This window comes from Electrophorus electricus, chromosome 15, assembly GCF_041902795.1.
Source record: "Electrophorus electricus isolate QZ-2024a chromosome 15, ASM4190279v1, whole genome shotgun sequence".
NCBI classification, from domain to species: Eukaryota; Metazoa; Chordata; class Actinopteri; order Gymnotiformes; family Gymnotidae; genus Electrophorus; species Electrophorus electricus.
The window spans coordinates 1,194,859-1,220,546 of record NC_137511.1 but is presented as its reverse complement, the minus strand read 5'-3'; the positions used below and the strand labels follow the sequence as shown (position 1 = coordinate 1,220,546).

The 25,688-nt window shown below is 39.5% G+C and overlaps 3 protein-coding genes across 6 annotated transcripts in view; 1 reads left to right on the top strand and 2 right to left on the bottom strand.

Annotated features, from left to right (window-relative positions):
- arid5b (AT-rich interaction domain 5B) overlaps positions 1-2,969 on the bottom strand; it is a 67,036-nt gene extending 64,067 nt beyond the window's left edge. The window contains exons 1-2 of one of the 2 annotated variants that reach the window (XM_027021639.3): positions 2,893-2,969; positions 2,352-2,606 (exon numbers count right to left, since the gene is read on the bottom strand). In XM_027021639.3, the coding sequence (XP_026877440.2) occupies positions 2,352-2,606; positions 2,893-2,913 (276 nt within the window). In that variant the 5' untranslated portion in view covers positions 2,914-2,969. Of the gene's footprint in view, positions 1-2,351; positions 2,851-2,892 lie in introns of those variants that run through there. The other variant, XM_081698041.1, reaches the window with a different exon arrangement.
- Positions 2,970-7,619: 4,650 nt separating this feature from the next.
- cabcoco1 (ciliary associated calcium binding coiled-coil 1) lies at positions 7,620-20,640 on the bottom strand. Of its 3 annotated transcripts, none has more exons than XM_027009388.3 (8): positions 20,514-20,640; positions 20,114-20,208; positions 19,760-19,929; positions 19,452-19,599; positions 17,536-17,608; positions 15,365-15,478; positions 14,237-14,383; positions 7,620-12,744 (listed from the first exon to the last, which is right to left on the bottom strand). In XM_027009388.3, the coding sequence occupies exons 1-8, from the start codon at positions 20,598-20,600 to the stop codon at positions 12,661-12,663; spliced, it is 918 nt and encodes a 305-aa protein (XP_026865189.2). In that variant the 5' UTR covers positions 20,601-20,640; the 3' UTR covers positions 7,620-12,660. The 3 variants fall into 3 exon arrangements, with proteins under 3 accessions (XP_026865189.2, XP_081554169.1, XP_026865190.2); XM_081698043.1 differs by having other exon boundaries at positions 20,114-20,224; positions 20,514-20,613; XM_027009389.3 differs by lacking the exon at positions 15,365-15,478.
- A 1,130-nt stretch (positions 20,641-21,770) lies between these two features.
- On the top strand, positions 21,771-25,384 carry tmem26b (transmembrane protein 26b). Its single transcript, XM_081697988.1, is given in 9 exon segments — positions 21,771-21,946; positions 22,104-22,251; positions 22,253-22,278; positions 22,763-22,874; positions 23,119-23,220; positions 23,549-23,619; positions 23,972-24,057; positions 24,939-24,968; positions 24,971-25,384. Coding segments are annotated over 9 exon segments (966 nt in total). The 3' UTR covers positions 25,186-25,384.
- The last annotated feature ends 304 nt before the right edge of the window (positions 25,385-25,688 follow it).

Genomic DNA, 25,688 nt, shown 5'->3' with positions numbered 1-25,688 from the left:
AGAGAGAGAGAGAGAGAGAGAGAGAGAGAGAGAGAGCGCTGCAGGCCTTGCACTGTTGCAGCCGCCACTGCTATCCTCCTAATGAATGACTAACTGCAGCCAGAGGGGAAATTACATCACCTGGGTGTAGAAACAAAAAGGCATCTGGAAACACAGTGCCCGCTTTTATCCCGGCAATCATAGCTATTTACTGATCGCGTACACCCACATTCGCTAAACATTAGCACATTGGCTGTCGTTTTGAGTAAAAGACGATTATCGGTTCTATTGCTGTAAATGCTTCACGACGGAATGCAGTTGTGGCTAAAAACAAATCCATCACAAATTCTCAAGGGGGAACGGTTTAAACACTGTTGCATACCCTTCATTACAAGAATATGATGTCCCTGGGCAATGCAAAACGCAGAAAATGTCTCATCATCTGCAGTTACTTGCCTGTTTTTTGTAACCAAGTTGACTTTATGCAGAGAAGTGTGGATTACTTTGTGAAAATGCAAATGTAATTTAATTGGACAATCTGCTGAGTGCATCGGCCTTGGAAAGGCAGAGGCGTTGTGGGGCTCATATTCCTGCAGGTGGTTAGGTTGACACTCAATCTCATTGTTATTTAAATGTTGCATGTCTCATTTAACAACTACATAAAGGACACTGAGTACAATAGACTCATGCATATCCCCCAATTCTTCGTTTTTTTCCACATTTAGGATTAAACACCCCCGTCTATAACTAGAACGAACGGGCCACATAACACGACTAAACGTGTTATACTTCCTAAAAATAGTTCCTAAGCAGCTGACAGATAAAAATCTATTTCGCCATACTCCAGCACCGTATTGTTCAGCAGGCTGTGTCTAAAGCCGAATACCGTCCTTGGCCTTGTAATCCTATCTCCTTTGCCGTTTCAAGATCAGCAATCGTGTATGCGTAATAAATTTGAAAAGCAAATAGTTGGCATTGCTCGTGAGTGGGGGAGGAGCGCAGGTCGCAAGGGAAAGGGGGGGGGGGGTTGTGCTGGTGTCAAGTTGGAAAGAGGACAGACTCTGATCAACTGAACAAACAGAGCGTTAACTCTTAATGTTTCCCCAATTCCGCCTCGTTACATTGTGTAAACAGCGAGCGCCCAAGGTCGATACAGTCGACAGTTTGCCTACTCGTAACATTCATCATTATTTTTTCGCGAAATAACCTTGACATTTATTTGAGACGAGGCTTCACATAAAACCTGTTGCTTATTATGAAAAGAAAATTTGATACTCGACTCCTCGGGGGAGGAAAGTACAATAAAAGTTCAACAGAGAGGAGTTGTCTTTTTTGTGTTCTGGCTCCCTGATTAGAGCAGGAGTGCAAGATAAAACAGGTATAGAGCTCATTACATTAGCCATGGAAGCCGGCAGCTGTGCTAGAAAAGCGCTGCGTATTGCAACACAACTGTGGAGGCGCAACGAATAAAGAAAAGCTGAACATGTTTAGCACATGACGGGTTAAATCCCCGTGAAAAAAACAACACGCTTTTCTTTTCCGCAAATTGTTTGAATATGCGCTGTCTATGTGTAATACGGCACAAGTGTGTAGCACTTTGCCATAATAACCTTCAGAAATGCCGCTCGTTCCCTTTAAGGCATCCCTGTCTTTATCAGCGTGCCATTATTAATCAATTCTTACTGACCGAAAGCGTTTGAGCGCGCGCTGGGAAACGTCCACGTCCAGCACTTCTAATCTTGTGTGTGCATGGGGCATTTAACAACGTCTCTGCGATGTTTGCACAGCCTGCCACTGGAAACCTTCAAACGGCGTCGTATCGCATTCAGCTTTCGTAGAATGCGTGAAATATTCGCCCTTGCCCGTTTTGCTAAATCGACAATATGTAGGCTATCACACCAGTGGAAATACTGTATTACCTCACAGCCCAGCGCGTACACGTCTGATCTGCCTTGCCTTGTACAATTTCCGCACTATTGTATCAGATGAGACATGCAAAAGATATTGTGACAACTTTACACAACCACACCGATCGTCTTCGCAATCAAGTTGCTATTTTAAATGTATATGATAGCGCTGATACGCCAACGGCAGGCGAGAGCTGTGGCATTAGTCTATAGAGTACAGGCTATTATCAAACATATGCGCTCTGGTTTCGCGTGAAGGGCAATATGGTATGAATAACGCGATCAAATGACTTAAATGAAAGGAAATCACTTTACGTCTCATTGACACAGTGAACAGAAAGCGGAATAGACAGAAAGAAACATAAAGCTCATATTTCATCGATACCAGTGTTAAATTATATCAAACGCGTTACGACGAAGCGGACACCCCACAGAAAGCAGGAAACAAGAAAAATATGTAATTACCTCTCCGTGACTGACAGTTCTTCCCTGGGGAGTATCTTCTGGGAGAAAATAAAGTTTGGAGCTGGATAAAAGTTGCTTAGTTGTTCTTTCTTCCCATAACAGCTGGAGCTCTGCTATGCAAATCGGGTCCTCTGGCTTACATCTTACGAAGAAAAAGTCGCCAAGGGACAAAATTCTTGGTTTGCCTTCAAGGTTAAATCTAAATGCCTTGTAGAAAATGTACGGTCCGTGCAAACCACAAGGAGAGCCTACCCACTGCGGAAACAGCAATAAGTAATTCATTTAAACCATTTACATATAATAAGTACGTTACAAAGACAAAGTCATAGAAATATATGAAAATATTTTAGACATCACCACCATAAAAACGCAACGTATAAGACACAAACATATTCACATTGATAATATAATACTCTATAATAAAAGAATAAGTTTTAAAGTTTCTTTCATTGACTCAATATCAAAGCATACAGTTAAATATACGTGCGCAACCAATTTGTTTCTGAGTAAAATGCAGCATAAGCGGAGTGGGTAATAATACCATGAGTGAGTTGAGCTCCATCTCGACGTTCTGAATTGATTAAACTCAACATTCTCTCCAAACTTGTTGGCTTGAATGGATTGCTAACGGTCCTGCAAGGCTACAATATTTGCGCGTTCAGTAGTTCGCCAACCGTCAATATGAAATCGACGCTGAAGAAATTTACTTGACAAAAAATGTGTGCTTTTATGATCTAATATTTTTTCAAGCATTATTGTATAATTGCATATCATTTTCCGAACATTTTTTGTCCAAAATACTCATATTAAATTCAAAATACAATATGGACAATAGTCTCTTTCAAGCCGTCCACGAATCCTCATCGTTTCAAAAAATTCCTCGATGTTTTATGTTGCGAAATGACACTTCACCATAATTATATAAGCAAAGACTGAACATAATATATACTAAACAACTTTTTAAACCCTCAGATTTGTTAATAATATCGGTAAATGTACAAATATAGCTTTATGTTCCTGACAGGACCTGTGTCGAGGACGTTTGTATGTGTAATAGAAAGAGCATTTCCTGCAGAGCTGCAGAGATTCAGGGGCGCTCTTCTTCCTATTTCTAGTGGCTTTGTAGGCTACTGTAACTATTTTCGCACGAATATTGTAAGATAACTCTTTCACAATTAACGTACTTCCGCGATAGCACGCACTGGGCTCTAAGAGGTCAGGTTGAGAAAGCATACAACAGCAACGTTTTATTCGTCGATAAATCTTTTATTGCTACGTAGGCTCTCACTGCTAATGCGCAATGGAAACATTGTTTTTCTGAATTGCTGCCATTGTGCTTTTCATTATGCTCGAGCAACATAGCGCTGGTTCTAAAACAGCCGTACAGTCCTCGTGTTTCAGAAACACGTAGCCTGCATATTCATCGTAACAAATGTGATTAATCAGCTCCTATATGTTTGGCGATGGAGATGGTTGTGTTTGGGGCTGAATAACTACGCAATGCCAATTTGTGGTGACCGAATCTAGGGGTGTAAACATCCTACGCTCGCGGTTTCAGGAGGAACTCGAAATAGGTTTGTTGCTATCGAGCTTTCGAGCAGTGATGACATGAAGATAACCTACAACACAATCATGAAGCGTAGTATGCCTGTACCCAGCTGGATAGATGCGGAGCTGCACCGTGCGTTCAGAGTGATATTACTCTATAAAAGTAGGGGCTGTCAGATTGAGAGGAAATCCAGCAGCCTATAGCCTAAATTACAGGATGTAACATTTACGTCAGCTTTTTATGCCTTATGCAATGTTTTATCTCTAGTCACGAGGAGAGAAGCTTGTAACTATGGACTGGATGGCAGTCACAAGAAACTTGAGATGATAGGCTAACCATTGTGGCGCGAGGGCGTGCGTGCTCGGTATGTCCTGAGCTCGTGGACTTAAATATGAAGCATTTAGCTTATGTTAATCCTCCGGGCGGGGCGGGGGTTCGGCTTCAAAGTGGCTTTCTGAATAGTCTACCAAAACAATAGAGGTGGGCGTATTGGTGGTAGAAAAATGCAATAATGGATGTAAAGAAGCCTTTATATATGGCTCCAACAAATGTTATTTTAAGGAAACACAGGCTTATGTAAAATCACTTACATTGCTACAGTAATACAGGTTATTGAGGTTAAAGTCATAGCCCAACGTAAGAAATATGAATATTTTAGAAGTGTCTATTAGGTCTGACAACGGCATAATAGCCTATCAATAGTCAATACATTGTAACACGATACTTTACAATAGTGGCCAGGATAGTATGGCGGACGCCTGTGATTGGTGGAAGAGATGGCGCAGTCATCATGTCAAACAATCATTAAGCTCTATTTGAGACAGTGAGCGCTAATGCCGAGACCCCTCAACTCCCCCGTCCATCATCCTGCACAGACGCAAGACACCACGCTGTCACTGACGTGGAGGTGAAGACCCCGCTGCTCTGCTTCGTCTTAGGGCCAGACTTACTAACACATTTGGCACATGCGAGAAATATTTGCCTGGAACGAAATGAGTAAGCGAGCCATTGATTGGCCGAGACATTTGTCATGATTCTGTAATCATTGACTACGGCACTGAAATTGCATGTGCAAACAGTTTTACAAATGTGCTAAATGCTTCGATAGATGTGGACCAGGGTATTTTGAGATTAAGGAATTGTTTACAAGGAAATTGAGAAAAAAAAGCTGCAGGCCTGATATGTATCTACATATTAGACTGATTTACTGTATATTTGCACAAAGAATGTACACCGAGATTTAGCTACCAGAATAATGTCAGATTTTAAAATGAAACTGTTTATACTCTGTATATCTGTTCTTCTAGGTATGCTCCATATAGGTCACAAGTGTTACATTTCTTATTTTAGTACATGGAAGTCGAGCTGCTTGGGGTATTTATGTCTTAAAAAGCTGATACACCGTCTTTACAAGCAGTTCTAAATATTGTACTGCCTCCAGATTGCTCGGCCTGTCATTATAATGAATGAGAATGACAACAATGTTTAGAAAAATTTGCCTTACAGACTGTGTGCTTCAGTATCTGCCGTGCAGCATGGATTTCTCCTGCCTGGTGACAATATGAGTAGAGTAGATTGATAGTCTAATCCTTCTTTCTGAGCTGCAAGGCACATTTGCAGTTTGAGAGCTTGTGGAAAAATTGAATTCTGTGTGTGTGTGTGTGTTTGTGTGTGTGTGCGCGCGTGCGCTTGGTTTGTCAATATATTATGCTAGATGGATAAGTATTCTCCAAGTTAACAGTCCATTGATCCACATATCTGTCTCTTTTTTGGGGATACAATATAATAAACAAACTGTTTTATTTCTATGTCAGTGTTGCTACTTTAAAATATAAATTGAAAAGGGATGTGTAAAGAATCATTTCCCCAAGAAGCATTAGTGTTCCTACTTATCAAAAGCAATATAATTATATGTTGTCCTCTCTGGTTTCAAAAACCTGTTTTGAATTAGAAGTAGAAGCATTTAAAGAGATTGCTTCAGGGCATTCAAATGCTGCTCACCTAACCGTTAGTAATTCACAGGGTGGGAGCAAAAACCATGTCAGCAGTTTTTTCTACCCTTGGAGATAACAGATAAATTAATGACAAATCGCTACAAGCTCCACACTGCCCCTGGTGGTAGGAATCACACACTGCACTCCCTCCCCCTCTCCCATCATCCCAGTTCCACCCAAACAGCACAGCAGACTAAACGTATCTGTAAGCATGTACACTCACAGCCATTTCATTTGAGATTAATTACCTGTATTGCAGGTGAAGACATTTAAAACCGCAAGGGCTTGCTTATCGTGCTCTTAAGAAAAACTCTTCTATGGCATTTTATCCTTTGAAACATTTATCTCACGTTTCTATAGAAATCCCGTTTATGTGTAAATTTGATCACCGTGTGTGTCCTGCTATTTTGACACCACTGAAGATTAGTAGCTTATATGCCTGCATGCTAAGATAATTTGAAATGAATAATGCCTATTTTCGGTTGCTCGCCCACAAACAATTGGTTCTAGAAATTGTGCCATCCATGGAGCAGTCATTAGCTGGGCCAAAAAACCAGCCTACCAGATCTGAGTAGCAGATGAATATATATGTTTAAAGCACATGTGCAAAGCAGGCTGCCAGGCCAGAGAAGGCCATATAAGGAAAAGATCAGATGAAAACAGACTGCCCATGTTCTGGATTCATCCTCATGTTGTTTATTTATTTATTAGCTATGAGAGTCAAATCTTCCCTAATCTCTCGCTGCACCAATTTACTGTTAAAACAGAGATGGCTGGGATGTTAAGACCACTTATCAATCATTCTTATAAGCCCCATCTGTTCCTTTTTGGTTTGGATGCCATGACAAATAAACAGGATGATGTATGGAACTGGCAAGCATAATGACAACAGCCAGTAAATGCAATAGATCAGTTCCCCCTAAAAATAGAAGTATCATCACATTCCTCAAAGGCTTTCACCAGTCACTCTTATCTTCAGGCCATATACAACATAATCTACAGGACAGATGAATACTCTCCTGCAGTGTAAAACCAACCTCCCCTACCAAACAGCAACGCTGTTTCATGTGAAAGATGCATGTGCTTGTATTAATCCCCCCTGCCCCATTACTTCTTGATCTTGGTCATTAAGAGGAATGACTGTTCAGCAACATGAAACTCATGACTAATTTCCCCTCTCAAGATAAAATCATTCTGTTTTCATCAAATTCTATATTATGATTTGGTTTATCACTGCTATTGCACATACAATAATGATGAGAACAACATGCCATCCCACAGGATATTACAGCCAGTAACAACTCTGTATCTGTGCTTGAAATTGATGTGTGTTTGCAAGTTTCTGAGAAACCAATGGCAGGTTGCTGCTTGCAAGAGAGGAATACCTCAGTTTGAGACAATATGGCTTGGCGAATGCAAACACACATAAGTACAACATAAATAGTCTTGTTAATGGGGCTTGGTCTATGTGCAAAGCTCTGGAAAGTAATAGTCATCAGCTCAACTTGACGGAGGGCTATCATTAACACATGGATGGATGGCTTTAATCTGTGGATCGACAGAGGAATTCAATGAGAATATTATGCCATGCCTCTTCTCTTTTGAATACTCATGTAGAAGAGTTCAATCTTTTCTTTACCAGTTTCCTTGGTGATTTTCTGATAGCATCAGGAAAATGATATAACAAAAGGCATGTTGAGTGGATACAATAAAAGCAGCAAAACATTTAAGTGTAGTTATTTTAATCTGTGAACTCTTATTTGGAAATTATTTTAATGCATTAAACTACAATCAACCAAAAGCAAGTAAATACTGTAATTGTAGACAAACAGATATGTAAGATCAGTAATTGGAGTGGACTGAAATGGCACTATCTTGACTGACAGTATAGATATTAGTCTTGGGCAATTATTACAACTAGTGAAAACAACCCTTGTGACTCATGGACATCATAGGTTAATAGAGTAGAGGACACATTGTTCCAGATGACTGGTGCCCCCTCTGGTCTCTGCTTCACTGCAGATGGATCTATTTGCTGACAAGCATCAATGTGTGCCTTGAAGAATATGACACCAGGCTGATAATATTAGATCAATATGTGTGTCTGCTCCTACAGCTGCATTTGCTCTTCATCATTCAGGCACATATTGGATTTTATTATATTACTGCTTAAAGGCCCTTCCTTTGAAATGAAGCTAATTGGAGACATTGTTTTATTTTTTTATGATATGGTTATGATGGATCATATTCTGAATATGCTAACTGTACAGGCAGTGGATATAGTAATTACCATACAGTGCAAGCCCTACTGAAGCCTCTGCATAATTCAAACTCCTGCATGTAATAATGCAATTCATTACAGAGGAGCCCCTGTGCTTTTAGGATTGATATTAAAAATGCATTATTCGGCTTGTTATACAACACACGTTTCATCTGTCACAGAGGCACATGACTGCTTTACATTATATAAATCTTAACATTACTGTAACTGTAAATGGATTAAGCAAAGTACAGGCCACAGGAAGAGGTTCGTGTAGCTAACCGCACAGTCAGGGCTTGTGGTCTCAAAATCTTCAGGTGGTTATATTGTCAATTCTACCTGCTTGGGTTCTATGCTTAGTCCCAGCCAACCTGATATACTATTTCCACTTTTCTTGAAAGCAAATATCCATCTCTGGTGTCCCTGGTTATGACATGAATAAACACCCACACACAGATCTCACCAATATGGATGAAAAGGCTTCAAGCATTCTCCCACATCTCTGCTGACAAGCAGGAGTGCAAATGTGGGGTATTCCTTGCCTTGATCAGAGGCCATGTCAAACATAACAGCTCAACTTACTTATGTGGTACAGTTATGTACTTGGATATCAACCCTGGCAAGTTGATATTATCACCTAAAAGTCATGTCCTTTATATACAGACTTACTGTAATTACTTAAGGTTTTGTCACATTATGCACTGTGAATGACATAGCGCCACACTGTGTTCTAATCACAGTACAAAGAAAGTTACTGTCTGGCTCCAGCTGTAATGACCTTTTTATGGGCTTCTGGTTTATTGACAGGAAACATAAAGTGCTCAGTGTACACTCTTGGCTCAAATAAATATAACACATCTACTGGATGCTTTCAAATACAATGGGTGATTTTATCTTATCAGCATAACCAAGCACTGCTCACAAGATCCTGACCTCAAAAATTCTGACCTTCTTAGTGATATATGAGCAAGCAGAGGTGTATCCAATCATTTACACAGCAGCACTTTCAGGGCTGCAGCCAGGGGCAAGTGGGTATGACATTTTTCACATGTACAGGAACATTTCTCATTGTGTTCTGTGGAGACACACTACATTCTTTTGCTATAAATTGAAAGGGACTAGAATGTCAATAAAATCTGACCTCCACAACTGTTTTGTCTCTCTTGTGCTCCCTTGTTCTTCTGTTTAAAATAAGTACGAGTAAATATGAATGCAGAGGATCTCGCCAGTTAAGGCCACCGCTAAATCGCTTCAAGTTAGAGGGGAAAAAATGAACATATGAAAAAGGAGCAAATGAAGGCAGAGGTGGAGTTGCTTTACTGCAGCTTGTATAAGGTGGAATTAATGATTTGTACACTCAATAAATTTCATTATGTAAGCAACATTAATGGCGCCTTAGAGGACTGAAGACGAATATAAACTATCATAATAGATAATGAGGCTGAACTATGGGCTGCATTCTTGCAAAATCTGGCTGAAACAGAGGAAGCATGTTGTTAGTGTTAAAGTATCGAGTTACTAAAGAGGAACTATTTTTATGTAAATGATACGGGGAGCGGCAGTTGAAAGTTCCATGGAAACAAAGCAATCTGTAGCATTTGCATGGATATGAGACCAGTGCAATAATCGGGGCCAAACCCGTTCACTCAGAGAGAGTTTATATCACGGCATGATTGTCCCACTTTTTATTACCACCACAGAACAGCAGTTTTGCCTGGTTTCCCCCAACAATGCAAACATTATTTTTGTGTTCAGCAGCATGGCTATAACTGCAGTGAATTAACTGTAGCTCTCCAGTATTTTGCAATGAAAACACAGTTTTAAATTACATGGTAATTTAGGAATGTGTGGAAAGTCAAAAGGCTACCAGTCAGGCATTCCAGATTGCCCTCATAACTTTCCTCTGCTCAAGGAAAATCTAACATCTGCTCCCAGGTCCATGACCAGTGAGGGACTCTCAAAGCTTTTCCATCCAACTTGCACTTTAAAACATATTAAATGTTACACTATACCACAACACAACAGTGAGTTATTTTCTGCTGACAATAGGCAGTCCTTGAAAGAGCTATAAAAAAAGTATGTTGTTTTCTCATTTGTTTGCCGAATCCAACACTGGAATTACTTTCAACAGGAAGGAAAATTATTACAATTCAGTATTCTGGACTTCATTGTGTTGAGGCTGCCAGATGGCTGTAGTCATTCAACAGGCATATAAAGCCTGTGACTCACATTTCGAATTACAGCGGTATTTCGTAATCATTTGCTTAAAGAAGAACAAGTAAACACAATTAAACGTTCTTTCTTGTATACGCTGTTCCACACCCTCTGACATTAAGCATATTATCACGGCTGAAGCTGGAGGCCATCTCATTTTTTACCAAGGTCTTGTTCTGCCGGCAAACCTGAGCCCGTCACAGGCAAGCACTTGAGAGAGGAGCGGATTATGTTTCACAGAGCTGTATAGACATGTGCTCACGTTCAGCAGGAAGTATACACACACAGGCATTTGATCGCAATTAACAGCATTCTGAATACGATCAGGATGGAATCTGGGAGCAAAGCCTAAACCGGTGCAGACACAAGAAAACATCTTAAAAGCTGATGAATGCCGATACAGTGGGAGCTGGGTAAGATAAACAGTACAAGAGCTTTTTCCGTGAGTTTGACCTTGGTATTTTTCATCATGTTCTATTACTTAGGACACCAAAGGGCTAAGTATGATAGGCCAGATCTCGTAGTGTCAGCAACAGAGTCTTTGTTGTTTGACGTAAGGTGGTTGCGAAATATTTTACACGGAGGTCTTCACTGCCAAGCAGTTGATTCATGTGGATTTCTGGTCTTGATTAAAAACATAAATCTTGATGTCACATAACATCTAGGAATGCTCAAGTAAGATACACAATACTTAAAAGAGTAATAACATCTACTTTTGATTATCTTCATGGTTTACCACATATGTGCCTTTTACAGCAAACATATTATAAACAGAGTTTTCTATTTGACATTTGACTCTTGAGTACATCCCCCATAGCAGGGACGAGAAACAAGACTGTACCAACTGCTCAAGAGAGAAATGCAAACATGTCACATAAAACATGTTTACCCTGCCACAAAGGAGCAGGCCATTGAAGACAGAGATTACACACTGGACTGAAAAGGAACTGTTTTCATCAGCAGAGCTTGTTTCTTCAGACGTGCTTTGAACCTACTGCTCGTAAGACAATGGCCACAAACCTAGCTCTTCTCTCATAACATTCTTTTATCAGCGTTAACAGCAAGTGAAAGCTATCCATCTGTGTGGTAGGTGATATACACATGTAATGTGCTTCACCTGCCAGCAGAGGGAGCAGATGAGAGCAGACGCTCATCTGCTCAGTGAACTATGGAAAAGGTCACTGAGCTCTTGGCTCAGTAACAACTCTATCAATCAGGCTGGGAACAAAAAGAATGATTCCAAACAACAATCTGCACGAACATGTTCTTCAGGAATTCAGGCTAAGCATCTCGGTTTGCCCCACTGTGTCAACATAAAGGGCCACCATCTAATGAGGAACTAAATCAACAGGGCATAAAAAGGAGTGTGACAAGAAACATGGGTGAATATTAACGTAAACTGATATTGTGTCGACTAAACATGCACGTTAAAGTTTATTCACTTCATAAATCAGAGTATGTTAAAAATGTATATTGTGGGGTAAAATTAGACAGCTCTCCTCTCTGCAAGAGTAAGGGTATGAAATAAATAAAGTGTCTTTGAGGCAACCCAGTGAGCATATGGACTGGACAATATGTTTGAAAAAGGGGGAAAAACTGTGTAGAGAAAATGGAGGGAAACATGGGACCAAAGAGAATGGGAGAAAGCATTTTATCAGCAATCTCCGAGCTAGGGTACGGGGTGTATTTATAGTTGTAAGTAGCTGCTTTTGTTTTTTCCCCAAATGCTGAGGAAAAGCCACTATTCAGCTTTAATAATACATCACTTTATATGGCAACTCAGCTATTTAGCTTGTGAGTTACATTGCGTTGCCATAGTGCTGGGCTACTTTCAGACAGCTAATGACTTGTGGGAAAAGCTACACACAAACATTATATAAACCACTCAATTAGATATTCCGTTTGCTCACTGGCTGTTAAGGGATATTCTAGCTCTGCATTTTACCTTGGCTTTTTTAATGAATCCAGAATGAATGTCTTTCTCTGAAAGTAGTGTAATCAAGCTGCTGTCAACATCGGAGGGACTGACATAATTCAAACCATTCAATTCATACTTCATAAAAATAATCATAAATCAAGTATGCAGAGAAAAAAACCCCCACACATTTACACACATTTTCACTAAATCACGATTATATTCTATTGATTGTGTAAGCCCTCAGGAATGTAAGGGCTTTCAACCATCTCGTAATGCTTCATTCTACTGCTTTATAAAGAATACGGGAAGGGATGGTTATGTGATTTAATTAGTGAGGAGCTGGGAGAAGACATCTCCCCCGGTCCTCGACAGCCTTATTTGTACGCCACATGCTTAAGACCCTCTAGCCTGGCGGTGTATGTCTCCTCCTCAATGCACAGCCTCTCGGCGAAATCTTCCTGTTGGAAACACAAGAATGCATGCATCCATAACACCCCAAAGCCAAGAGGCTGAAATCAGGAGGTAAACATTTTGATGACACTGAGGTCAGTGAATTGACATGGTGCAAAATTTAATACTATATGTATTTGTATATACAATTTACAAAAATGTTCTACCACAGGGAAAAAGTTACAAACTCTGAATGAAGGGTCTAATCTTTAATAGGGAGGGCAAAACTTTGTTTTCCTGATTCTCATTGTACACACAGGCCTATTAAATGCCTCCAGTGCACATCTGGAATGGTAACAATATGGTTGGGAAGTCACCCACAGCATTTCCAGCAATTGCCTTTTTCAGAGTTTCTACCATATAAGGTATGATGAGATCCACATGAGTTATGACACCCCTGGGAACTTTCGCAACTAAAATATCCCAGAGAGGGGGAAAAAAAACGGATGTTATTAAACTTCGCTCAACAGAGAAAGAGGAGCTGTTCTAGTGGCAGATCTAATCCGCATCAAAATCAAACGCTTCAGACTAGATGGAGCAGACTGTGATACTAAGCACACTGTTCAATGACTTAACACTTTCCCCAGAGAAAATCTACAAATGTGAACAGCAAAAAAGAACACAACAGCCAGCCAGTGTGATCTACTTAAGCGGGGGGGGGGGGGGGGGATGTCTTACCAGTCGTTTCGCACAAGGCTAAATTTAGCTTTGAGTGAAATATGTAATTGACCTTCCACAGACATTAAAGTGGGGTAAGCTCAGGAGAATTGATGGAAATAGCACCAATCTTACAGCAGATCATTCAGACACAAGACGCTACAAATGGCCTCTCGAATTACAGAGTGCCCACCATATGAAATACATTATCAGAGGGAGGGAAAGGTCTTCATGAACCATGAAGTGTCTCTACAATCATTAATCCTGTCAAAATGAACCACCCCCACTCTTTTTTTCCTGCCTATGTGATACTCTCTTAAACCAAATTGTTTGGCTTGTGAAAACCCACGATAGGGATGACACAATTGAGCAATCCACCAGGGCTGTTTTCTGCAACGCAGCACACCCAGTAATTCGATTCCACCTTAAGTCTACCGTAAAATTAATCAGAATATCTGCCAAGAGCTGTCTAATGTAGTCCATGTTATGTGGAGAATACCAATGATATTAAGATGGAGAACATTACTCAAGTTTTAATATTACATTTTTTTTGGCATAATCACTTGGTGGGAGGCTATGAGCTCAGACCCGATATAGGCAGTAATATCATGCTTGTACATAGCCTGCAGTGTCTCCCTTTGGTCCTTTCCCTTTATATAACATCCTCTCCGATATCTGAGGATCTTCTTCATTGGCATACTTTGTTCAGAAGGAAACATGTGCCAGAGCAATCTTAAATATATAGACAAGGCTTCTCGCGTTACTGTAATTATGGGAGCTGTTACTTAGCAGGAGGAGAACTATACTCATTTGAGAAGGGTCTCCTTGTATGACAGAGAGTACCTGCAGCTTGGCCAGCATCTCTTTGGCTACTTCCCCAAGCACTTCTTGCACATCTTCCGCGCCGAAGCCTTGCAGGGTTTCACACATCTTGCCCTGTTTGCCTTCACCAGGATCTTCCTCGTTCTTCTCTAGACGATCGTCCAGCCCCTGAAGGCATTTGACTACATTATACACTACATACAGCTCCAGGCTGAAGGCCATGTATGGTGAATAACATACAAAGAAGGATGTAAAAGTGATAATGCACACCTGACACATGTTGCAACTTATTTAACCTTTAAACTATAATCATTCCCATAATACAGGAAAACTGGTCAATAAAGTGTGAAATACATAACGTAAATATCCCATCTATTATGGGAATATTAACTTGATACTAGGAAAATAGCATTTGCATGTCATACCATACTTGTGGCTTTACTGGATAAGATTCTGAACAACCATGAAAAACTACACCCAAGGCAATAATACAGGAAAATACCGCATTGACACAGGAGAAAATCTGTTCTAATGTAAGATCTCATAAGAAAGTCATTAAAGGAAGTAGAGCACCAACTTGTGGCCCTGCTTTAAACTGCACGTCAAAGGACAACAGAACAGTGTTTCCAGTGGCTTGTACTTCAGGTGTCCTTTCATAACATGCTTGTTTCGGGAGAATCAGCTTGTGCGTGCTGTATATTAGACCTTTCCTGAGTGCAACACAGTATTTTCCTCTTATATTAAAAAAAAACAAAAAACCAAAACACTTTTATATATCAAAGAGGGCTTTTTAGGGGGGGGGGGGGGGGGGGGGGCTGAGTGGAATTTTGGCCTGAGGACAGAGAGCGGATTGTTTGTTAAGTACAGTGCCTCTCTTCCCTCGCGACGGAGCGCGCGGCCTGTGCTTTACAGCTGGATCACCGCTCCGTGTGAGCCGAAAAGGAAAAAATGTTACTCATACTTGGAACCAAATTCATGTTTCCTCTTCGAAATGATTCACATGTGAAACACATTTTCTCGTTCACTGTTCATATCACGAGCCCGAAAAAAAAACATTAACATTAACTACAAGTGCGAGGTCCACCTGGCGTCACGTTCCAATGTCTACATTCATGAGCTCGCGCAGCCTCACGGGAGGAAAAAACGTACCTGGTCGGGGGGCGTGGTGTGGGGCGGAGCTATGTAACGGAAGTACACGTCAGCCGGCATGCCCTCTTCTAGAGGAGCAGCAAAATCGGTGCAATTAAATATTTCAACGTTTCTCTGCAATATCAGACACACGGACAGCGAACATCAGTAATAGCACAAGTCCATACGGCAGCACGACCATGTCCGCGCTGCCGTGAAACATAAGGATAAAGATGTTCCGAAGGTTCGTTTTCTATTACGCTAATACTATTTTAGTCGAGGATGCTGGGAGAGATTTAGGCCTGGATTAGGGCGAGTTACATTTTCTCATCATTTGGCTGGAACGCTTTTACAGTTCACTTGGCAGCAAGATCCCAAACTCAGCTAAATAAGAAAAACAAAGGCAGTATGGTTTACATATTGGGGATAATTGCAATGTCAAACAGAGGGAGAGGGGAAGAACAATGCTCCTTCATTACACCACTGCTTCGCATTATTCCCGCTGACATGATGCATGCTTTTTCATCTCCCGCAATAAATGAATTAACGTTAATGGCATCGCTTTAATGCGGCAAAAATAGAACGCTCACTGCGGCTCATTGTTCTGTTTTGCTTTTGTGTAATTTGTTAAACATCTTGAGTCACTAAAATGTTTCCAATAAAGACAAAGAGAGAAGGAGGGCGGGAGAGAAATGAGTACATTAATATTCATACGGAGCTTTGAACTCTCCATCAAAACAAATAAAAAGCGCTTGTGTTATGTGACATTCGGGACCCATTCTATCTGTGGTGCAGTGCCTGACCTAGATTTGGTTTCTGATCCCGTTTCACTGCAGGATGCTCAACAGCAAATATCATTATTTGCTCACAGCGGTTTAAAGCACCATTCGGTCGCTAAACAGATCTGAGTTTCCCCTATTTCAGAAGCTTCCACTTCATGTTCCACGAGACAGACAGCAACTGTACAACATGAATATTAATGGACACGTGGACTAAAAAATATTAGCAATATGCTTTCCTCTTGTCTTACATTTTGAAAATGTGTACGGAATATAATGATCGCGCGTTAATAATGGGTGCACAAATGAGCTGCGAGGCAGAACCCGCGCGATGACAGCTCTCAGTAATGCTGCTCAATACCTGCAGGAGACGGAGCCAGCGCGCACTCTGATGCCGAGACTACACGCAAAAGAAATGATTGTTGCTTTAATTCCCACAGAGCATCTGGCTTATTGTAGAAGTAACCGATGGGCAAGTACGCTTAGCGTCTAAAAGGGGCTTCGTTCCTAAATGGCTGCACGATGATTAAAATGATGACAAATGAACTCAAACAAGCCATTTTATCGGTGGCCCGTGACTCACTCTCCATTTCACTGGGCATAATTAAGATAGTTTATCAGTTTATATATGCGCTGAAACGCACAGAAAATATAAAATAATAAAAACAAACAAAAAAGAAACCTAGCCTTATTCAAAGCAGTTGAACAATATAAGAATAATTCCACTTTTCACTGTGAATTACCCCAAAACCAAGAAATGAGGATGTAGTTATTTAATCCCATGTGACCTTTTCCTCGTTTTCCCATAAAAGTCAAACCTGTCCTGTAGTCTGTGCGTATCTTGGGCACTCCAGCAATGGTTTGTGTCATAGGCAGCCCATGGCAACCCAGTATTACAAAATAAATGAATTAAATGAAAAGGAAGGCCCTTGTAAGTGGGCTGCGTTAGACTGTGGATGAGAGATAGCATATTACTGGAAACAAACACAGGAAAGGCTGGTCTCTCTCTACATAGGTCACTGCCCTTCCCACTAACTCTGTTTAGGTTCCTGTCTTCATAGGACACTTCCTCATACTAGTGTAATAACAGTGTTTAGCTAGAAATGATTAGATTTTTTCTTTATTGGATCAGAGGGGATGCACGATGAATGTGGAAGAAGAAGAAGCATTAATTCATAACTCCATTAGGCATATTAGTGTGCTTGATGTACCAAAAACAAACATCAGAGCACTTTTATCAACTGAATAAAATTCATAAATAAAAGGATCTACAAAAGCAGGCAAAATAAAAATGGCTTGAATCCTGGATTCTGCGCACACACACACACACACACACACACACACACAGAGACACAGACACACACACACACACACAGAGACACAGACACACACACTATAAACCATACTTCTGACCTCCATTCCTAGGAGCATCTCATCTCTTGGGTGATTGAACAGGAACTCATACAGCTTGTAGTGCTGAAAAACACTAAAGCACAAAACATAATTAGAAGGACTTTACAGAAACGTTTACATTTTGTTAAAAATAACAATGTATATAAATTCTGTGGTTTGCCCACTGGGAGGCAGGCTTTCTTCTGCACCTACACTTAAAAAATGTTACATTGCTGTGCAAATATTTATTTGTAAATAAATAGAAAATTTCCATCACTTCCATACTCTGCATAATATATACACTTATTCAGAATATGGAAGTGATTGAAATATTTATATATTTATATATATATATATATATATTAATATATATATATATATATATATATATATATATATATAAATATTTATATATTTATATATATATATATATTAATATATATATATATATATATATATATATATATATATATTTATATATTTATATATATATATATATATTAATATATATATATATATATATATATATATATATATATATATATAAATATTTATATATTTATATATATATATATATATTAATATATATATATATATATATATATATATATATATATATATATATATATATATATATAAATGCAAACTAGAGATGCTATATGTACACCTATATTTGTTGTTGTTTTTATTCCTAGTTTAATAAAGAAGCTCTCATGTTGTGTAGTTGTGTGAGGCAATCCTGTACTTGATGCTAATATTACAGAAATATGTATATTGCAGAAATATGTTCTCCATTGATGTGATGGGTCAAATCACAATAACTTGACAGAGTTAGCGAGCTCATACTTATGTATTTTAACCCACCAGAAAAGGAAGTGATTTTCAGGAAGTGCTAATATTAACTAAACTAATCTTCAATGTAAAAGTTTTTGAAGATATTACAAATTAGGCCAACTGGGCAACAGAACATATAATGCTTCTTATATGTAGTGGGAGAATATCCCTCACAACAATTTTTTCTGCCTGGAAATGTAAATAAAACATGTAAAAATCACTACAGTATTTCCCTCTCCAGGTGCATATAAATCTTTTTAAAAGCTTACAAAACATGTAAAATATGACTCATATTTGAACAACACATAATAAACAACCATTTACTATTAAATTATTAATTAGCCATGTTTATAATAATCAAAATGATTACTATAGAGACAGAAAACAAATTAGTCAAAATTAAGAAGGCCAAATGTTTTAGGTCCCTTTAAAAGTCCAGTAATACTGTCCACAGCATATCAAATTAATGGCAGGTCTGCTAAAAGACTAGAACTGGCGTGTGCTGTCTCTCATCTACATTCAACATCTGCCAGCACAGCAAACAGGCCATTTCATTGAGCACAATGACAGCATTAAGACACTGCAGGAATGACCCAGTGGGTGCTTTTAGATGAACATAAAACCAGTGTCCTGAGGCTTTCAAACAAGTTGAAAAGTCAAATTACATATGCAGCATTTGGCAGACAGTATTATCCAGGAAGATGTACGTTGTTATCAATATGACAGCATGTCTGTTCCCTGGGATTTGAACTGATGATATTGGGGTTACTAGCACCACTCTCCACCTGGTCTAACTGGTGAGCTACAGGAACATGTTTTGCTTCTAAAACTGACAGTCTTGTGATGCATTGGCTCTATGATTCCCAGTTCTCTGGTTTATGCATTATGCATAGTATTAATTATGGAGGATACAAAAAGTATCCAATTTGCTTGTTGTCTATAGGAGCAAAGGAGAAAATACCTTATAGACATTAATTATGGGAGCAGGAAAAATAGAATGATCTCATTCATATTCATCATGCCAACACATAACTTAAAGATAATTACGGGCTATTCAGAAGTATGCTAAATTAAGAGATGTGTTATTAAGAAAGAAATATTACCCGATCCTGAAGTAGTCTGTAATGGATCTGATTTGATCTGAGTTAAATAATGGATTAACATCAGTGTCTACTGAAGCTGTTGACTTTCTGGTGGCAAGCAGTGTCTGCGTAAGCACCTTGAAATTCTCAATAAACGACATCTGCTTATCTGAAACACAGCAAAACAGGGAAATGTGTTCCAATAACCCTGAGATGACTGAGTCTGTACTGCAACGTGACACTGTACTTCATTACAAGAATACATAACTGGGACTTTCTAATTAAATCACATTAATCTTCATCTAAACTTCTAACAATTTTAAATTTACCATTTATATTGTCAAGTAACAGCTGTAACACGGCCATGATAAATGAGATTTGCTGACAAGTGAAGTTCATTTCTTTGGCCCACCAAAATCCTGCAACAAAGCAGTCCAACAACGCTGCCTCCTGTAAGCACGTCTGATGCTTTTTCAGATTGAGTACATCCTCAAATTGCCTAAATACAAGAGAGATAAAACTGCATTAGAAAACCGTTTTGACTAAACAAATACAAGCCTACTGGATAATCATAAAGTTCGTGTTACAGATTAGGCCTAAAATTCCACACACACAGCTTACATGGTGTATATCTGGAGCAGCCCTCGGGACAGGACTTTACATGTGTTGGACACTGTACTCACAGCTGCACCTCGTCCACGGAGACTCCACACAGCAATCTGATTTGTTCTTGTGGCAAGAGTGTCCACTGGGGAAGGATCTCAGCGGCTCCATTTTCCTGAAATACAAAACAGCTACACCAGAAAGACACTAACCTCTTGTCTTTTTTTCATTTTTACCATTTTAGCCGAATAAAAATACAAATAAATACAATACTTCCCAAAAAAAAAAGCTCTGCCATGAACCACTGTAATGTTTACATGTTTGAAAGCACAGATTAATGTGAAAGCCTTTTCACTAGGCCATGGCTAGCTAGCTGCCCAGGTACTGACTCGCATTGACATTGTTGTTACTGTCAATGAAACAGCGCCATTAAGTCGATTAACGTCACTTGTACTTGTCCTTCAGATCAAGCTTACGTACGTTTGACAGAACATCCTTTTTTTCAGGAACAATGTTTGGGTTTTCGGCTGAGTTCACTCTCTCTCTCGCCCTCTCAAGCCCAGCCATGGCAGAAATGTTGGCAACCAGAGTTGCCCAGGTAACGACTAGGCGGGGCCACCACGCACCTACCCGGATCGAGCGTTTGATTTGGGAACTGCTGGTTTTCAGGAGAATTTCAAAAACAAAAGTCCTCCCCAGAAGTTCCACATTAAGAAATACATTAACAACTACAACAATTCTAAAACACCAAATAAATCTAAGACCGGGACAGCGCATCAGATGCCACATTCTCACTTCCTTTTTTGTACGCTAATTGGTGTTTTACAACTTTCTTTGAGAAATAACACACGGGGTGCTGTAAGCCTCGGGTATCCTGCATGAGGACAGCCCCAGCACCTGCGACACTAGCACCAACCGCCAATATAAAGGGACGAGCTAGAACAGGAGTATGGCATAATAATGCTTTAATAGCATCAAAAGCATCCTGACACATAGGGGACCACTCAAAGGGAACTTTCTCACAGAGTAAATTTGTTAGGGATGTCGCAATTACAGAAATATTTCTACAAAAACATCTGTAAAAACAGCCATACCCAGAAAACCTCCGAGACTGACTGGACTTTGACATCCAGAAGACGAACCATCCTATGGCCAGCCAGTTTGCCCAAGTATGTTACCTTGCCCTTACCAAATCACATTTGTCTAGATTTAAACATGCAAAGTGTCTCGCAACTTTCCAAAAAAAACATTTCTAAAGTCTGCAGGTGTTGTTCCCACGTACGAGTATAAACCACTATATCATCCAGGTAGGCTTCACTATTCGGCACATCACCCAGCACAATATTCCTAAATCACTGAAAGGTTGAAGGTGCATTTTTGAGACCAAAAGGCATAACCGTGTACTGTGGGAATTTATCAGGGGTGGCAAAAGCTGAAGTGTCTGAGGAGTAACCCTGTAGGAGGTCAATCTCAATCACGAAATTAGCAGATCCTCCATGCGAGGCAGGGGGAATGTATATATCATTCACTTTATGATAATCTGTGCAAAAGCGAAAGGTTCCGTCACGTTTCGTAACCAGCAGACAAGGGCTGTTACTGTGGATGGATAAACCATTATCAAGCAGATATGTTGCTTTCTTTCCAACAAAGCAAGCTTACCGGGGTTTACTCGATAGGGATGTTGTTCTATCAGCAGGTGTGAGCCTACATCTATATAGTGCTGAACAGCAAAAGTACATGAAAGAGTATCAGAAAATAGTGAGGGGTATCTCTCAATCAGAGCGAGGAGGTCATCCCGAGCTGAGGGTGGCAAGTCCGAAAGCTTCTCCGAGAGACATCGTAGGGCTTCTGGAGTCCGTGGATGTCCGGATACATATGAAAGGGAACAGCCCCTTGCCCGCTACGAGAATGGGGTAGGGGTCTGGGGTTAAATCTAAAATAAAACCCACAGTACTTCATTTCTGAGTTTTTGTGGCACATTTAACGCGTTTTACAGAGATTAACTTGCATTATACATTTAGCGCACAATCATGTCAGTTGCCCCTGTTATGTGCACTCATGTATGTAAATTTGTGCAGTGATCACTAGATCACTCTTTATTTTAATCTCTCTCATTGGTGTCTGGAGAGTGACACTGCTAAAAAAAAAGGATGAGCTGTACTGGCTTCTCAATATCCTTTTTCTCCCCCTCATAGTGGATCTGATTTTAACTTTGAGACAGGAGAAAAGGGAAGAACTATTAGTGGTAAGTAGCAGTCTAGTCTCAGATAGAAAAAGTTTTCTTATAGTGAAACATTAAAAACACTGTGATTTATAAAGTTATTTGGTGTAGACTACATTAGTACTGGTACAGTACACACAAAGAACTGTAGGATAAACAAATCAATGGGCTTTGTAAAGGGATACGTTATGCATAAAAATAATCGATTACCTTATTAATAGTTATTGTATAAATAAAGCTATGAGAGCTTTATTGCCTCTTAAAGTGAGTTTTGTTTGTGAACACAGAGCATTCTTTTGTTTCTTTATGCTAATGACTAAAATGTAATGTGTTTATAATTACACATTAATCTTATAGCATAATATTCATTAACTAAAGTAAATTGTTCATTAACTGCACTGAAACAAATGTATAGTGTATGTAGTTAGAAGCATGAAAAAGGAGAATGTGGGCCCTTGCTGGGTAATGGGGAAGACAGTTTAGCTGTAAGTGACTTGGACCCATACAGGTTCTCTCCTTCAGTCTTCCTGTTCCTTGTCAGTAATATACCCACCATTTGGGTTCTTGATCTCCATCACTTTGAACTGCATCAACAGCAAACTCAGTCCACTGCTGAGAAGGTACGATCTCCTAGAACAAAATTAATTCTCTTTTAGATGTACTAATTAGATCATATGTTCTTGGCAGATTAAATCTGCACCAGCAGTAGTATGTATAAAACATTCACATATGCAATTAACACTGCTGAATATACCATGTGAAATGCAATATTGTGTATTGTTTTTTATAAAGTGTGATTCTGACATTTTCCTGCATTGGGGTAGATTGTTAGATTTTTTTTTTTCATTATTTATATCATTTCAGTGTAGTAGCCTTGATTCAACAGAGAGCATCAAGGACATTTTTAATAAGTTGACCAACTCATCAAATGGAAATGGAAATGGAACACTGGATCCTTCATTCAAGGTGCCTTCACTATGCAGACATTTTTCACAGACTGGTGTAGACTCTGAAACTAGCTTTTGCATCTCCTGTAGTTGTATGGGACTATTGTAAAATACAGCAACAAAGTTTATTTCCCTTTGCTCTGAAATGATGACTGCAGACTGTAATTTCAATCTCCAGCCATTCAGTAAAAGCAGCTAGTGGCTGCTGGGACACTCTTCTGGTCTCACACAGTGACCCCTTTTGGTTAGCACTGACCAAACATCCGTGGGAGACATTTTGGTGATGTGACTGTGTGTCCCTGTTGTATTCAGGACCTGTAAGTGTAATTGCTCATATTTTTCTGCAGGTCCTTATATGGCTCTTCTCATGGGTATGTCTCAGCAACTGGATCCTGACCCTCCATCAGATCCATACCCAGCCAATCAAATTAATTTTCCATTTTCTTTGAACAGTATTTGTGTAGTTTTCTGGATGTAGTGTTTCTTATGTGGACTTAGTATTTCAATCCAAGCCGTGATTCACTCTAATGCCCATATATTGCGGATGTATTTTGTTACATCCTGCCGCTTAAAGTCTGCTTAAAGTATACTTTGTCAGTGCAGTACTTTACAATAAAAAAATCTCAGTAACCTTGTCCTTATAAAAACACACCTTTCAAGTCTCAATGTTAGTTTTTTCCATGATAGATGATTTGAGCTTATGGCTTAAAAAAAGCAGACCATATAGCAGGTCTCACTAATGACCTTCTAACCCCTTCTAATCCTCCCAGTAACAAAAATGATAACCAAGAGTTGGTCTACATAATTCTGTCCGTATGGACATGGAGTATGTTACAGTTCCCCTTTCACCTCACAGGTATGTACTCATGCAAATACTGCATGTTCAGTTACACCATAACATTTTACATTTATGGCATTTAGCTGACACTTTTATCCAAAGCAATTTATAATTATGACTGAGTACAACTTGCACAACTGAGGGTTAAGGGTGTTGCTCAGGGGCCCAACAGTGGCAACTTGGCAGCTTGAACCAGCAACCTTCCAATTACCTTAACCACTGAGCTTCCGCTGCCATATTTTAATACATAAATGTAAGTAATATGTTCAGTACATGTATGTTAGAAAGAGGCACACCTACATACAAAATACAAATTTCAATTCTTAACCTTTAAGTCTTGAATCAAGTCTCAAACAAGTCAGACCAGTTCAGTTCCATCAGGGTTTTTTTTAGGGACAAACATGTTGAGACAAGAGAAAAAGACGTGTAACTGTTTGGACTACAGTCAATAAAATGAGCAGGACACTCAAATGAAGTAAATCAACTGCTAACAATATACAGTGATAAAATAACATTAGCTCTCTTGCTACCACACTGACCAGGACAGCCTTTAGGTTAGTTGAAGCCAACCACTGTTGTAAACTATTGTCTCAGAAGTATCTGCTTACTTTCTTTTATACTGGTCGGAGATTAGTGGAAATTTTGTGTTTTTTTGTTTTTTTTAAGACAACTCATGCTCACTTTGTTAGATAATTAGCTAGCTAACATGATCTCAATCTGAGAGGGAATATTAATTTTATCCAAAGTCAAGTCTCACTGTACATTTTCTGTAAGTCTTTTGTAAACAAAGTCTCATCTGATTAAAGTCTCCAGTCTATGTGAAAAACAAAGTTTGCTAACCAACCCCAGTTGCTTTTTGATGCATCTGCTTTTTGTGTTTGCCCATTTTCTATCCACAGTGGTGAAGTCAAAAGCAAAAGATGAGAGAGAGAGAGTGATTCTCTTCTCTCCAAACACAGAACAGACTTCTGGAGTGTTGCCGAGGCTCTGTTCATTCAGGATGGCCCATTTTTATTCGTCCGGTTGAGTCTCATGATCCGTTTTCAAATTTTCCATCAAATGCTGGTCTGCTTTACCATCAAAAACTTCATAGTGGTAGCCCTAAACGTGTACCGGCTGTGGGTAATTTTTTGGGACTCAAGATGAGTATCCAAGATGAACCTTCAGGTCCTTCTGTCAAAAGCCCTTGGTGATAAAATGGGAATGAGATGTAGGTTACTTCTTTATGACAGAGAACAGAGTGAGAAAGTTAGAGAAGTAGAACAATGCAAGATGTCAAATACATGATATATAATTACTTTAACTTCTCATTGTTTGACTACTTTGATCACAGACTTCATATGCTTTGCTTTTGGTGGCTGTTGCTGCAGCAGAAATAGGTGCTTTTACTTTGTAGTAGCTGATCTCTACTACTGAGAATAAAATGTACTCTGCTTGACTGAACCTTTCTGTCTGTTGAGACGTATTGTGTTTTTATTGCATTCGCTTCATTTTGTCATGTGTTGCCGCAGGTCACCCCCTTTACCACTTCAAAAAACAGAGAGAGAGAGAGAGAGAGAGAGAGAGAGAGAGAGAGAGAGAGAGAGAGAGAGAGAGAGAGAATCCCCCCTCTTACTGACTTTACTGCTGGCTGTAGGGAGAGTAAATAA